Raw genomic sequence first — 17060 nt, 5'->3', positions numbered from 1 at the left:
ACTGAGAATTGAAAATAACCAGCCAATAGGGTCCTGTGACCACTGATCAAGGACTAGAGGATGACCAACACAAACTGTGCAGCAACAGTTGAGCTATTGTCTAATAGAGTGGACAGTGGACACAGTGTTTAAAAACCCCAGCAGCACTGCTGTGTCTGATCCACTCTTACCAGCACAACACACAGTGTAGATACAAAGAGATACACAGTGTAGATACAAAGAGGTGCACTTAATGAAGTGTCCAGTGTGTATTTCTAATAAAATGGAAACTCAGTGTAAAATGAAATATTTATTCATCTTATTACTCAAGCTGTAAAATCAGCTTCTGTGCTAATTTTTTTATTTTTAGAGCTGATTTTTTTATACAAAGTCTGCATTTTCAGCACGTTTTTTCTTAAAATTCTTTATTTCCAGACCTGCTTTTAAATTAAAAATTCTTATTTTTAGCACTGATATTTAAAATCTTTTTTCAGTCCTGATTCTTCAGTGCACTATAAACTGCAGGGCTGCTGGGATGATGGAGCTCTGCACACATCTCCAGAGCAGTAAAGCTATTTCTGAGAGTTGAGCTATTTTTGACTGGAAGTGCTGCTTCATCTCTGTTCTCTGGTCGCTCTCACTGCAACAGAGCTGCTGTTTCCATACTTTAAAAGACGGCCTCTCAGAAAATGATTTACTGATAATTGTTTCTTGATAAAACTAGAATTAGTTAGCCAGCTCTAATGCAAATGCAAGCATTACAATCAGTGCGTTTACATGCACTCAGTAATCCGATCATAATCAGATTTCTGCAGTTATCTGATTATTCAAATGGTCATGTAAACAGCACGCTCTGATTTCTTAGATTGGATTAAGGTCTAGTAATCTGATTAGGGGAATCTGATAAAGAGAGCTGGATTTTAGCCCAGTAATCAGATTTATCAGTGCACGTAAACTCTTACTCAGATTTCTTTCGGATTTCTCAGTCAAAGTGCCCAAACAGACTGTGGTATCAGAAATAAGCAAGCAGAGTTTAACGCAGAACGGCAACAAACCACTTTTAGGGTGACTTTGAAATTAACTATATAATTGATGAAATGAAGGATTAAATATTCTTCATCTTCTAAACGATGTACGTTCATATTTTCAGGTAAAGTGGTGCAAAGTTTTAAAAGAAAGCCACAGCATGAAGTTTAAATTTTACATTATGCTTACATTTATGGTATTCGCCAGACACTCTTATCCAGTGCGACTTACAATTTGGTCATTTTACACAGGTAGGTGAAGGCAGAGTTGGGAATCTTGCCCAAGGGCTGTTATTGGTATAGTATAGGGTGCTTACCCAGACAGAGACTGAACCCCAGTCTACAGCATAGAAAGCTGAGGTGTTAACCACCACACTACACCAACCACATTTACGTCCCTTCAGGTCTTCTTCTGTGAGTTTATTGGCTGGTTGCAAAGCAGAAATCTGATCACTGTCTGACTCATGTAGACCTGGAGTTTCCCCGTTATCTGACTACTCAAGTGCATGTAAATGCATTGATCAGATTACTGACAATTCTGATTCTCTGCAGTTATCGGATTATAAAGTGCATGTAAACTCACTCAATGTGTTTAAAGGCACATATGCTCATTTGAAAAAAATAATTTGTGCTGTTTAGAGAAAATGCATGTTTTGGTAAACGACAGGTAATTTCTTTGTTGTGCTTGTTTTCTCTGGGCATCAGGACCGTCATGGTACTAAGCTGTGGATGCCAATTGAAGACTCTCAGACACAAAAGCTGTCCAGTACGGCCTGTCCAGCAAGGCAGTATTCAGTATTCAGCATTAAAAGGAATTTTAAGAAGGATTAACACAACACTTAAACATAAACTATAAAATGTTCCCTGCATCACATTTGTGAAAATCACATTTGATCGGGGTGCCAAAACTTTTGCATATGACTGTATATATAGATTCAAATGGAAACCGCATTTGACATCAGTCTTCCAATAATCAGACACTGTTAAATTGATCAACTGATCAGTTAATAACAATCAGTTAACAGTTACACTTACTAAGCAACTCCTGCATCTTATGCTTGTGTTGTAATATATTACATTATGCTAATTTATTACAATATGTTATACTTTAATACAATATCACAATACATTAATTAGATTTCAAAAAAGAGTGGCCATTTAATCCATTTTCTACAAAATATCCAGGATGTGACCGGCTACACCTGAATGTAATACATCACATGCATTCAAATATTATGCACCCCCTCCAATTAAAAAGTAGTACTTCAACAGCTCAGCAGCCGATACACTGAAATAAGAGGTTTTTGATTTCATTGGGTCAAGTGGTTGCATCCAAAGAAATTTTTTACATCAACTCAGTTGCCTTCCTTAAGTGTACTTGTTTTGGCAGTTATTGTGTTCATATAATACAATTTATTTATGAGCAACCATTTTTATTTTAGCAATTAAAAATACTATTTTTCATCCCTTTCTGTGTTTTTCCACCATGTCATTTCTATCATCTACCTGGAAATCCTCTGACTCAAGGCCGCCTCTTTAGATGATACTAGTCAACAGTATATTCATATTAAAAACTCATGGAGCTCTAATAATACAGTGCGAATTGCAGAAGCTTTCAAGAGATTCATCTGGCATCTGCTGTTCGTCCGTAATAGCTAATTACTTTGCTGTAAGAAGGAAAAAACACATTTGCCATCCATAGTTTCATTCTCACTTCGGGAAAATGTGGTCCATACCACGCTGTTTTATTCACTCTGAATGATCATAAACTAGCTCATGCATTCTAATGATACTGTTGCCTGGTTCCACATTTGCTTCTTAACAGTTGCTAAGCCTCTGGTATGCATGTCAAGTGTCACTGCTGCTCTGAGAATGGGCCACCACTCAAATAATAACCGGTCAGCAGTGGTCCTATGGTGGTCGCTTTCATTGATGGATGGGGTAGAAAGAGGCTGACAAACTGCGTAAACAACAGATGAGCTGGAATAAACTTACAAAGTGCACCTATATTAGGTGTAAAATGGCCAATAACTCTAAGTAAAGGCAGGCGTTTCTATTAACGTGACATAATAAGATTAGTGGGAACGTGATGTTAGCTTCCTAGCACTGGGCTTGAACCCTGCCCTCCCATGAGGACTGTGCTGAAACCAGTGAACCTTCATATGTCTTCTGAGTTTTTTATGAAACTTGAAATAATTATTTTTATGAAATAAAGTTTTCTTCTTTTCCATTTTGCCTTAGAACACCCTTTCATGTATCCCTCCACTTTGAATGGATTAAAATAAATTGATTAAAATATGTTTTAGACCAAAACTTCATACCAAAAGTACAGTAAACAATGTCTCAGAGATCAGGCTGTCTATTTATAACCATTTCCTGTAATCACTATCTGTGAGGGAGCTTATAGAGACATGAAACTCCTCAGACGTCTGGTTCCTATCGCCACCATGGTGAACCATTCTCTCAGACTCTGTGAGTTTCTCCAGAACACAGCATTTCACACCAAACCACTCTGAACGATGTTGCTGACATATGAACCTTAATTATGCATATATTTAGAAAAAATGGTGGGGTTCCCTTTAAAGGAGAGATTAGGCCTGTTTACACCAAAAAAGCAATCTGTATTTCAGTACATCCAGAAAAAAACACATTAATTTAATCATTATTTATCGCATTACGCCACACCTTTCTCAAATAATGCATTGTGTGGCCTTACTGGTATGCAGTCGTATGCAAAAGTTCGGGCACCCCTCGTTAAGTTACAGTTTTGTTGATTTTCCTAGGTGAAAATAAGTGAATAATCCTCTACAGAGGACACACCTCTGCACATTTTAATGCACAATTACAGTTTATTTGCTGAATTTAACATGTTGGAAAAATAAAACATAAAATGTGGCTGGTGCAAAAGTTATGGCACACTTAAAATGCTATTTTTAATTTTTTTCCAACATGTTAAACTCAGCAAATGAACCGAAGCTGTGCACTAAATTCTCTGAGAAATGGCTTATTTAGACTTATTCACTTATAAAATCAACAGAACATGTAATTTGACCAGGGATGTTCAAACTTTGAAGAGTCAGTGTGCACCTGTGATTTGGTTTGTGTGTGTGTACCTGAGGAACTGGTGGTCTCATGGTCACTGTCTCCATCTTTTCCCTCCTCAGCTGAACCTGAAGGGGAGGGGCCAGTGGAGCTGGAGGGGCGGGGCTGACGGCGTCGCCGACGAGATCTCTGAGACCTCAGCATGTACTGATCTGCAAACTCTTTAGCTCCTTTCTACACAGAGAAAGAGAGAGAGAGAGAGAGAGAGAGAGAGAGAGAAAAGATGAGCGGAGGAGAGCAGGGAAAAAATATTACATTTGTGCTGGAGCTACAAGGATAATGTGGCTACCAAGTAATGAAAGTGCGAGTGCAAACCCCACCAATTAAAAAAAAATGTAAATGTGCCATAACTTCTGCACACGCCATATTTTATGTTTTTTTCCCAATATGTTAAATTCAGCAAATAAAGTGGTTGTGGATTAAAATGTGCAGAAGTGTGGTCTCTGTAGAGGATGTGTACTTATTTCACCTAGAAAGTGAACAGGTCATTTAAGAAGGGGGGGTGCACAAACTTTTTTAAACGACTGTATCAATATGGTGAGCTTACGTCAGCAGTTTGTTGTACCTGCAGCAGAAAGCACTCTAATCCACATGGCTCTGTCTGCATTCGGATCTCCTTACTCTTCCTTTTATACACGTTAGGAGTGGCGTGGAATGCTGCTCACATACGTACACACACACACACACACACACACACACACACACACACACACACACACACACACACGCACACACACACAGACTCCTTTAGACAAATTTACACAGCAAGAAATAATATTAACCATGCTGGAATACACAGAGATGGTGGTAAGTATGACGGACCATCCACGCTCCAGTTGACCTGATTATTGATTGTCGCTTGTTCATGTGCCAATATATATATATAACCTGTGTGTTTCCTTCGCCTCCTTGCGAAGTACTGTATCAGCCTCCTGTGCATTACCAAGCCTTTTGTTCCAGTGTTTCATTTCCGGTTTGTTTCCTCGCTCGTTTACGATTCTAGCCTGACCCTTTTTGACTCTGGTTGCCTCTCTCGTGTTGTGACCTTTTGCTTGTGTCTTACACTCTGATTTATCTTAGCCTTTACTGCCCGTTTGCCTGTGTGTGACCCTTTGCCTGTTCTTGTACTTTGTTTCTAGATTACCCTTTATTAGACATTTTAACCACAGCCCGTTCTGCGAGCGTCGGACTCCTACAAAGCCGTCACACACATTTAACTAAAATGTATTATTATAATAGTAAAATGTATTTTTATTAGGGCTATCAAAGTTAATGCATTAATAATTTGTTACTGTAAAAAATTTGTATAAAATTTTCCATGTCCCTTCAAATCATCGGTATCAGTGCAGGCTGAAGCCCAGCTGCAGCGCACTGTATGTTGCTGTGATAGAATCCGTGAGTGAAGCTCTCTCATTTAAATAAGCTTTTAAGCATTTTTTGATACGTTTTTGAAGTGATACCTTTAGCACCCTTAGCTGATTACAATGGACAAAGTTTATGTGAGAGCTATGGATAAATCAATGAGCAGCAAACTAACAAAAGAATCAGCAAAGTGTAAAGCTCCAGTTCCCCTCGAGAGCCTCCACTGTAACAAGAAACCATGTGCTGTATGAACGAGTGCGAGAGGCTACAATCACCACTGCTGAATCACTGACTGTATGTAAGACATATAAAATATATACACTCATACTGAAACACGCAGCCATTGTGGCTCCGATGAAAATGGGAAACTGTGGTCACTCTGTGGAAATCATGTGATGTTCAGTCTTTCTGATGAAGCTTATACAGCTATAGTGAAGTGCACTGCTTTACAAATGAAAAGAAGCTTTCTTTGGCATCACATTTGAGAAAATAACACAACTGCGATTCATCACAACTAACTACACAAAAGAATGCGATTCGTTCTGATTACTTATTGTGACTGACCGATCTAATAATTATTATTATCTATTTATGTGTATTCTCAACCAATGAAAATGATATTCTGGTACTGAAAACTGTTATACAAATATAATATACTATAATTTATTAGAGAGAGAGAGAGGAATAAAAAGGCTCTTACGGTGGAGGAAACAGTCATATTTGAAGCAGCGGCGGCAGAAGAGAGTGTGGAAGGAGTGCAGGCTCTGCTCTCTCTGAACAGATTTGGCGAAGGGGCCGTCCATGTTGGGTGTACAGAGTGGAGGAAGCTTCACTGAGCTAGGAGGCTCCAACAGATCCTTATACCTGAGAGAGAGAGGGAGGGAGGGAGAGAGAGAGGGAGAGAGAGGGGTTGAAAGGTTGAAAGAGAACGTGAGAAAGAAGAGAACAGCAAAATGAATCCCTTAAACTTAAACTTATTATTTTGTTCTTAATCTTAAAGGGCTCATGGAAAAAACATGTTTTCCTCTGTTTTTTTTTTAATAAAACTTTTTTTTTTAATAAATACTGTTAAAGTTTCCAAACTGTACCATTAATTCCCCAGTCCATACGGTCTATATATGGAAATGAATGTACAAACAAACTTGTGATGTCACCTATTCAGCCTATAGCAGTGAAGCCCCACCTGCTCACATTCAAGTTTTAAGCAGTGTTTCTGTCTGGACTGCTTTTTGAATGAGGCACAATATAAGGGAGCCAATCAGAACAAATTTCATGTACATATCAGTCTTAAAGGCACAGTAAGAAAGACAAACTATTCAATGTAATTTAATATACATAAAGAGGTTGGAAAATTATCATGCAAAAATCAATTTTGACTGATTTTGGTATCTATATTCACATAAATGTTGTAAGTGGACCTCTGGGGGAAAATAACATAGAAGAAAAATTGAGTATATGGTCCCTTTAATACTAATTATTACAATAACTACTATAAAACTAACACACATACTGTATTCATGAGAGGGAGGAACTGAATTGTGGACCCACAAACAAAGTCTTAACAGTTCAGAGGGTTAATTAGACGAAACATTCATGATATTTAATACACAAACAGTTGTATAGCGTCAGTTTTGAACTGCAGGTGCTGCTGGATAAATCCTTAGTATATCAAATGGTCTGACTGGACTGAACTGGACAGAGTGAGACCCTATCACACCTATCATAGGTCTAAGTGCTTATTTAGGAGAGGCTGGGTGAAAAATGTGCCTCACTTCTCCTTCAGCTCCTCCGTTGTGCCTTTGTAAGGGAACATGGAGGCGATGGCGGTGAAGATCTTATCGTGAGGGAACTTCTGACTGGCAGGCAATTCACCTCCTAGCAGAACAGAAGATCAGACACATCAGTCACTTTAAATACTGGTAAAAAATCAATCTCATTTGATAGAAACATGCACATTCAGAAGAAAAAGAAAAAGAATCAGAGGGCTGTTGGACTTCCTTAATGTATCTCCCTTATTGTTGATTTTTATTTTTTTACATCATTTCAACACAGAAAATTAATGTGAAAGAAATGCAACTAGGAGCCAGTAATCTATAATTTTATGCTTAAATTTTGTACATTGTAGTTTAATATTGCACTGAAATAGACCACCGACAGTTCATATGCTTAAGTTTATATACACTGAAAAAGGTGATGCATTATTCCATATTAATAAAATATATTACATCAACAAAATTACTGCCAAAAGTAAACAAAAAGATAAAAAAGGTGCTGATGTATCAATTACATGAATCAAGCAAATTCAATACCGCACATTTCTCCGCATGTTCATTAGATGCTTGGGTCATTCTGGACACTGTGAATGTGGACACTAGGCTGCTGCGTGTGACTGGTCCAGCCTTACCCTCAGGAACTCTTCTGCGCTTCCTCTTAAAGGACAGCGACTTGCTGTCCTCCGCGCTCTCTCCTGCACTCCTCCTTGTCACTCGCTCCTCCTCCTCCTCCGTGCTCTCCTCCTCCTCCTCCTGGTCTGAGTACTGGCTCAGGGCCTCCACCAGCTCCTTAAAGATCTCGTCGTTTATGAAGCCTCCCTCTGTCCCCAACACATACACAGTGCCATTCAGAGCACAGTGAGAGACAGGAGGAGTTCATCTATGCGTTTTATTTTTGTTTTACACCTACAGGAGCTTTTATGGCATCCCATTCTAAATCCATAGGCATTTATATGGAGTTGGTCCCCTCTTTGCAGCTGTAATGGCTTCCACTCTTCTGGAAAGCTTTCTACAATATTTTGGAGAGTGTCTGTGGCATTCAGATTTCCCTTCACTGGAACTAAGGAGTCTAGGCCAACCCCTGAAAAAACAACCCCATAGCATCATCCCTCCTCCACCAAACTTTACAGTTGGCACAATGCAGTCAGGCAGGTAATGTTCTACTGGCCTTCGCCAAACCCAGACTCGGCCATCAGACTGTCAGATAGAGAAGGGTGATTCGACACTCCACAGAATGCGTTTCCACTTCTCCAGAGTTCAGTGATGGTGTGCTTTACACCAAACCATCTGATGCTTGGCATTATGCTTGGTGATGTAAGGCTTGCATGCAACTGCTCGGCCATGGAAACCCATTTTGTGAAGCTCCTAATGTGCATTTCTTTTGCTGATGTTGCTTCCAGAGAAAATTTGGAACTATTTAGTGAGTGATTCAACAGAGGATAGACACTGTGTGCTTCGGCACTCGCCAGCCCCACTCTGAGAGTTTGCGTGGTCTACCGCTTCGTGGCTATGGTGTAGTTACTTCTAGGTGCTTCCATTTCACAATAATAGCACTTACAGTTGACAGGGGCAGAACTAGCAGGATAGAAATGTCACACACTGACTTGTGGCAGAGGTGGCATCCTATGGTGCCATGTTTCAAGTCACTGAGCTCATCAGTACGACCCATTCTACTGCCAGTGTTTGTCTATGGAGACTGCAAGGCTATGTGCTTAATTTTATCCACCTGTTAGCAAATGGGTGTACCTGAAACGCCCAAACTCAATTAGGAGGGGTGTCCCAATATTTTTGTCCATATAGTGTATATAAATTAGCATGTTTGCTAAACTATTCCTTTCAAGGACTTGCACGTTGGCGTGATTTTGTCCCACCTCAGGCTTGTGAGAAGATCAAGAAGGGGGTGGGCTGGTAATGGTATAAGAAGCAGGAGGCTGTTTCTGTATGTGAGCCTCACCTCTGTCTCCATGAACCCCATCATAGTTATCAATGAGCTCCTCCAGGAAAGCTTCATCCTGCTCCAGTACCTCATCACCCATATATGGGATATTATGGAGAAATGTCTCATCCTCCACCTGAGAGAGAGAGAGAGAGAGAGAGAGAGAGAGAGAGAGAGAGAAAGAAAGAGGGAGAGGATGCAAAGAGAGAGGGAGAGAAGAAAGGGTAGTGTGAGAGAGAGAGAGACAGAGAGAGAAGGAGAGAAAGATAAAAAGAGAACAGAGAGGTGGTGAAAAAAAAGACAGAGATAATAAGAAAAAAGAAAAAGAGAGAGGTGAGAAGCGAGGAGTAAGAGAGGGAGGGAGAGGAGAGAGCGGGGAGAAAGAAAATAGAAAGAGATAAAAACATGGGAGCAAGGAGGTGTTAGAGAAAGAAGACAGGGAGAAAGAAAGAATAAGAGAAAGCGGGAATGAGAAGGAGAAATAGAGAACGAGAGAGAGAAAAGAGAGAAGAGAAAAGAGAGAGAGAACCAGACAGTTAAAAGGGGATAAAAAGGAGCAAAACAATGGGGGAAGGAAGGGAGGGAGAGAAAGAAAGGGAGAGAGTATGAAAAAGGTTGTACTGAACTGATCTGTGGGTGGGTTCCCGTGTGAGTGTGGGTGTTTGGCGTGTGAGCATGAATGTGTTTGTATGTGTGTGTTTATCACTGTGTGTAAGTGGGTGTTCAGTGTGATACAGAGGCGGCTGCTTCGAGTTGAAACACAGCTTTCCTTCGAATTTCATAACTGAAACGGTTAAAAATGCGTCTGTACTGCTCGCAACACAACCTGCAGTTCAGTATTTTAGCCGTTAAAGGTGTGAAATATTTACTCTATCACTGCACTCTGCACTGTTTGTTTGTTTATTAAACGCAGGCTGTGTCTGACGCACTGGTGCAAATTCGGTCTGACAAGTGGCGGGGTGAGGGGGGCAACATCACGAGGCTATAGCCTACACGCAGTGCTAGCAGCTAGAGATGACACGATACCACTGTTTCTGTTCTGATACTGATACTGAAATCTACAGCGTCGGCTGATGCTAATCCAGTATTTCTTCTTTAAAACCACTAAGCGTTAAAATGAGCTCTATTTAATTGAAGCACTTCACTTATGATGATGATCTAAAATATTAATATTAAATATAAAGAAAATCCTGTGCAAATGTTATAGTAAATATCTTTTCTGTTCTTTTTTCTAAACCCAATTAAATGGAAATTAAGCACTAAAAATTCCCTGTTCAAACCTTTGCATTCAACTGCATGTCAGTATTAAAACCTAAGACAACAATATTAATAACAGAAATTACATGTATGGATACTTTATATTATCCATAACATAAACAATGCACTTTTTTGGACAACCATCCTGCTCTCTCACACAGATTATCTCACATAATTTCATAAAGCATCCCCTTACGACCCCCCCCCTGAATTTGCACCGATGGATAGATGGCATAGTCTATGAATGTGTTTGTGGAAGCTCATTCCATAGAAGCCTACTGAAGCCACCATCGCCCACTACTCTCAGCTCCGTCTGCACGAAACATTGGATTTGTTAAGAAATTTCACACTCAGTTTGTTACCACACCAATAAGTCTACGTTCGCACCCACGTTACATCCAAAATTTCTCATGGTTGTCCCCAGATTTTCTTGCTAAACGATCACGTCTGGCCTTGTGATACTTTCTCCCCTCCATAACAAAGTCTAGCTTTAACTGTATGCCTGCACACAGACTGAGTCTCAATCCACTACAGTACTAATAATATAGTGGAACACCCTGTAGGTGTGTATGGGAGAAGGATAGAGAGAGAAAGACAATGATAAGACTAGAACTGCTCTCTACTTCAGAACGCATTTAGAATGTGACTACCAACCGGACAACGGAACTCAAAACTGCACTGTCCGGTTTTGGCAACTGCATTTTTATACAGTACTTAATTTCTTAAGTGACCCTTATTAGTCCCACAACAGGGGAATTTCACCTCCACATTTTTACTCATTCGTGCAATGAAACTCCCACATACACACTAGTGAACGCACACAGACTAGGGGGCAGTGAGCACACTTGCCCTGCTCTATCCACAGCGCCTGGGGAGCAGTTGGGGTCTCAGGGGATCGGACCGGCGACCTTATGGTCACAAGGCTAGTTCCCTAACCAGTCCAATTGGCCATTAAGTACAAGTTATTTATTTTTCAGTGAAAAAAAAACGAAAACACATACAGAAAATTACACAAAACCCTCAATGAATGCAATATAACTTTATCAGTATCTACTGTGTTCACTGTGTTTACCTTCATTACAGCTTCTGCTCTTTTCAGGAGACTCACTTTCAGTTTCTCATAGAAATCTGATATTTTTTACACAACTCCAAAGTTCAGTCTTAGAAGTTGGTTGCATTTTCAGATTCTTACGATCCAAATAATCCCAAACACATTAAGTGATGTTGGGATATGGACTCTGGGGTGATCAGTCCATTGTTCAGCTTCTTTGTTTGATGTGTCTCCTTTTCTCAGAAATCCTCTTGACAGCTACACATCCTTTCAGACCCACAGCGCTGAGTCGTCTTCTCACAGTGGAAGGATGGACAGAAACACCTGTGGATGTTTTCAGATCTGAAGCAGCTTGATTTTCTCCTCTCTCTCAGAGATGAAAGCTTTAAGTGCTGTTTATCTGATGGGGACAGTTTTGGTGTCTACCAGGTCTTGCACAGTAGTACGGAGTCAGATTTTCTCTCTCTTTTAAACTCCTGTTTTTTCCCTTATTTTCCTTTGACGTCCTTTCTTATAAAGTATATAACTTGTACTTAATGGCCGTTTTGACTGTAAATGAACTAAATAAAAGGGTGGTCTCTGACTGCAGTGCTGTGCGGGTGAGTGATGGTTTTAGTCTATGTGAGTGTGGGTGTTCTTTCTGAGGGCCCGTGTTCTTCTTTACCTGAGAGAAGATTAAAAAAAGGACATGAACAGAACAAGTGCGGGTGTGTATTGATGCAAGGTGACCTATTTTCACAAATGACCAATCACAAATCTCTCTCGCGCTCTCTCTCTCTCTCTCTCTCTCTCTCTCTCTCTCTCTCTCTCTCTCTCTCTCTCTCTCTCGCTCACACACAATTCAGTGGCTGAAAAACAAGGCTGTGTGTGTGTGAGTGTCGCAGTACCATGAAGTTCTGCTGCAGTGGGGACCAGGAGTACATGAATGGTATCCCAGCAACGGTTGTCAGGGGTCGCATGGCAACTGCCTGGTTGGGAAAGGATGGGAAGCCGAACTCCACTATGCACTGCTGTGATTGGATGGGGAAGGGGGGTGTGACAAGAAAGAGGGTCAGCATGTCTCCAAAAACTATGAACAGTCTCAGTTCACTTAAATATGGAAGCTCGTTCCTGACAGGCACAGCAGAAATCCATCACCTGGTTTTCTGCTTTCTCTGTTTCTGGCAGCACTATGACAAATTTTTTCACTTAGTATCTCTAAATAATGACTTACTATTTTGAAATATGGAATTAGTGTCATGAAATATGCATTATTTTCAGAAAATGTTGAATGAGAGTCTCTAAATATTGACCTTATTATTGCAATAATTTGACTGAGTATCTTAAAACAATCACATTCTCAGAACTTAGTATCTTAGTATCTCAAAATACTGACTTATTTTCTCAAAGATTTAACCTACCATTACAGTATAACAAGCGATCAGGTTTTACGAAAAGTGAAAAATTATTTTGGGATAATGACTTAAAATTCAAAGTTCTGCTACATAATATTGAGTGTCCAGTTTAAAATGCTACGCCACATAACTGGACAGTGTTGTTGTAGTTCAGAGGTCGGCAACCCAAATGTTAAGAAGAGCCATTTTGTCCTTTCAACAAAAATCAAACCACACTGGGAGCCACAACATTTTATTAATTATCCTGTTACACCTTAAATGGCACCTGAGTTGGCAGAATGTAACTGCTGCACCATTTAAGGTGGAATGGGAAAATTCAAACAAGAAACTGCCGAAGAAACTCCAAGAAACTGCTTCAGCTTCACGACATTTTAGTGTTTGACAGTTTCTCCTTGCAGATTAAACGTATCAGGAAACCAGCTGGAGTCATTATAAATGCAAATAAGTCCATTTATCTCTAAATTATCGATGTTCATCTTAAATCTCTCTCTTTGCTTTTTCGTTAGATACTAGCTAGGCGAGACTGTTGTCTGCATTGCTATGGTGACAAGCCGTCTGAGGGTTAAAGGATGAATTAGCAGTTCTGCATTAACTCCAGCATTTAAGACCATTTATAGTTAAACTGTGTTGAACGATCAGCAGAGCTTTATTTTACTGTAAAGGAGGATTATTTTATTATTACCTACAAATCTGATTCTGCTGTGGAGCCACAACAGGGCAGTCAAAGAGGCGCATGTTGCCGACCCCGTTATAGTTACTCAAAACAAGGGAGGTTGGAAACAACTGAAAATGAAGCCCACGACTGAACTAAATGAAGAACACCAGTTGTGGAGCTCTGGTCTTCTGATTGTTCTACTTAATAGTGCTAGTTTGAGGAGTAATTTGGCAAAAAGTTGAATTTACACAGTTTGTCCCACCCACAGCAAATGTAATGCAGCCAAGACAAGCAGCGATCTCACCAATTAGCATCACGCAAACTGCACGGCAAAATAATCGCAAGCGAACAGACTTGCTGATGTGGTTCCTCACGCTGTATGAAACTGTTGTGTAACTAAGATCTTATGGGTCCCAGTGCATAAATAAATAAATAAAAAATTAAAATAAATTATAAATTTGACTTGCTGTTTATAGGTAACAGTGTTTAAATATATATGTATATGTATGTGTGTGTAATAGATTACTGAACAACTCCACACTGGGGCAGCCACACAGTTAGCACAATGCTAACTGTCATATGTATACACTTCCATTACTTGAGAGCTACATTAACCTCCTGTGTAAAACTGAACAAGCAAACTTCAGACACCAAACTTGGCTGATCAACTATATTTGCAGTAAAGAGGAGAACTGTGTAAAATTAAAACTTCCTGTACTATTCCTAAACAAATGATGCTCACTAGTGAAATACTTCCACTAAACTGGCACCATAAACAGCTAAATAACGTTTTATGGTGTTGTATTTTCTGTGAAGCCGCTCCATCGACTGATCTGGCTTGTGTAACTGTAGTGCTGAAATGTGCTGTTTAAAGCAGACGAGTCTGCATTGACCTCAGGCTGTTTTGTTTTTGTGGATTTCAGAGAGACTTTATTTATTGGCCTCCGTCTGGCGGCCTTAGAAACACGCTTCTTGGCAGCGCTGCTGTTCCATTTAGAGAAAAATTACAGTGCACAGCATTTCTGGTATTCCACGGTTTTCATTCTGGCCGTGAGCAGATTTTGTCAGATATGATGGAGCAGCTCCGGAAAAACAGCAGCAGAGAGGCTCGTTCTGGGTCCGCTGACTATCAGATCATTAGCAGCTAAATCAGTTCACACTCAGAAAAGAATGAACCAGGTGGGACGTTTGACTGAAAATGAAAATGCATTTTAATTTGAGATAAAATCTTCATATGCTGACTGAATGGAAATGTGTAGCAGAGACTGAAACCTGATTTTCTTAAACCGTTTATATGCAAAATGACTTCTTCAAAGGGGCATTTTTGAATTTATACTAAGGGTGCCCAAACTTGCTGTGTTGGGGGGACAAAAGTGTGATGTTACCAGAGTGTCACAGCTAGTGTTTGTAATGTTAATGAATGTTGTATTCTTTACATCCTGCTGTGGTTTTCTTATACAGGAAACAGACTATTTTCTACTTATCATGGAAAATTTGACATTTTCTTTGCCTTTTTTAAACAAAACAGTATGAAGTAGTATATAACCGGCCATACTGCCCACATATGGAAACCAAGCTGCAAAATCAGTGTTAAACTGTTAAACGGCCCGATTTGTGATGTCACAACAACCAACACATTTACTTACATTCACTTATTTAGCCTAGAGCAGTTTAGCTCTGCTCGTCCCCACTAAAGTTATAAGAGGTGTTTTAGCCCAGACTGCTTTTTGAATGAGATACAATGCATGGCAGCCAATCAGAACAGAGATCATTTACATATAGTTGTATGTAAACGTTTTGGTACTCCAGGCCAAATCACAAATTTTGTTGATTTTTGAGGTGAAAAGCTGTAAACACACTGTCTGCGGCAAACTATTTTAAAAAGTAATATTCTTCTGGCACAGTTACTTTAGATTTAATTAACCTAAGAATAGAAAAAAAGTTATTAAAGCGTGTGCATAAGTTTGTACACTCTTCCAGTCATTAAGCCTTGCAACTCGATTGGCCTTAACTGATATATTAGGACTGGTTAGGCAGGTCAAGAGCTGGGATTGAGTTTGGTCAAGAGTTTGGAATCGTCAGCCAGTGGCTATCCCAGAGTGCACTAAATTCTCTGCCTCTTTGAACCTTGTGCTAAATCTCAAACCTTGTGCTTTAAAAAGGTCTCAAAGCACTTCCGGTTCACTATTCACCACGGTCCCAAATGTCAAGAAATGGCAGTTAAGGGGAACTGAGGAATTCAAGAAAAGAACTCAAAGACCAAGAAAGTTCTCAATTAGAACTGCTCATATGCTGAACAGAAAGGCAAAGCAAACCCCCACATGACATCAAAGGAGGTGCAGGAAGGTTTAGCTGAAACAGGAGTGGTGGTGTACTGTTCTACTGTGCAGCATTACTTGCACAAACATGATCTGCTTGGAAGACTCCAAATTCTTGATTAGCAACAGGCATTTCAGGAATAAGTGCTGTGGACTGATGCAGTAAAAATGTAACTCTCTGGGGACAGCATTCGATGAAAAGAACACCGTGCCAGGTGTTAATTATTGGGGTGGATCTGTTATGCTTTTGGGCTGTGTGGAAGCCAGTGGTTCAGAAAACATCGCATAGGTTGAGGGAAGAATTAATTTCCTCCAAATATTAGCAAATGTGACATAGCCAGTGAAGAAACTGACGATAGAAAGAGGTTGACTTCTACAAATGGACAATGATCCAAAATATCTCAAAATTCACCATGAACTACTTCCAGAAATGCACACTGAAGTTTTTGGATTGGACTTTAAAGTCCCATGATTTGAACATCACTGAAAATCGGTACATGCAGGACGGCCCAAGAACATCACAGAACTAAAAAAGATTCCGCAACGAAGAGTGCAGGAAAGCTTCTGAAAGGTTAGTGGGTGCAAAAACTTAGCGGGGTATCAGAACATTTGCACATGCCACAATTGCTAGTTAATCAAATAAAGTAACTGTGTATAATGATTTGCAGAACAATTGTATATTGTAATGTTATGTTTACTTCTTTTCACTTCAAAGATCAACAATATATGCATATGACTGTATATCAGTCTTAAAGGCACAGTAACAAAAACAGCCAGTTTAAAATAGTCATGTAAAAATGAATTATGACTGTTTTTGGTTATAGAAACCCACACAAACATTGTATCTGGACCTTTGGGGAGGGGAAAATCAGGAAAAAACAAGATTTGGGCTCTTTAAATTGACAAAGATATCCTTCACTCAATAGTTCCTAAATCTCCTCCTGTCTCTGTGCCACTATCTGTAATGACTACTGTCCATGTTTGTTATTAGCTCATAACTGGCAGCTACTAACGTATTATTATATGTGCGTCACAGTGACGAATGTGTGGCGTTAAGGGTTTTTTAAATTTTACTTCACATTAAATGGTTTGTTGATAACAAAAATCAAAACTCAAAAGTCAAAAAAAAGAAAATAAGTGATATATAAATATATTCATTCTCTCATTGGGTAAAGGGGTTTGAAACCTTCTGGCAGGCCAAATTAAATG

At 39.6% G+C, this 17060-nt stretch overlaps 1 protein-coding gene across 4 annotated transcripts in view; it reads right to left on the bottom strand.

Moving 5' to 3' along the window:
• ezh1 (enhancer of zeste 1 polycomb repressive complex 2 subunit) overlaps positions 1-17060 on the bottom strand; it is a 38199-nt gene that overhangs the window by 14788 nt on the left and 6351 nt on the right. For 2 of the 4 annotated variants that reach the window (XM_036589190.1, XM_036589187.1), the window contains exons 4-10: positions 12372-12494; positions 9195-9312; positions 7873-8061; positions 7241-7343; positions 6169-6332; positions 4654-4763; positions 4118-4280 (exon numbers count right to left, since the gene is read on the bottom strand). In XM_036589190.1, coding sequence (XP_036445083.1) covers positions 4118-4280; positions 4654-4763; positions 6169-6332; positions 7241-7343; positions 7873-8061; positions 9195-9312; positions 12372-12494 — 970 coding nt within the window. The remainder of the gene's footprint in view (positions 1-4117; positions 4281-4653; positions 4764-6168; positions 6333-7240; positions 7344-7872; positions 8062-9194; positions 9313-12371; positions 12495-17060) is intronic. The other 2 variants (XM_036589189.1, XM_036589188.1) reach the window with 2 other exon arrangements.

This window comes from Colossoma macropomum, unplaced genomic scaffold, assembly GCF_904425465.1.
Source record: "Colossoma macropomum unplaced genomic scaffold, Colossoma_macropomum, whole genome shotgun sequence".
NCBI lineage: Eukaryota > Metazoa > Chordata > Actinopteri > Characiformes > Serrasalmidae > Colossoma > Colossoma macropomum.
The sequence above is the reverse complement of the archived record's forward strand: the minus strand, read 5'-3'. Positions and strand labels throughout refer to the sequence as shown.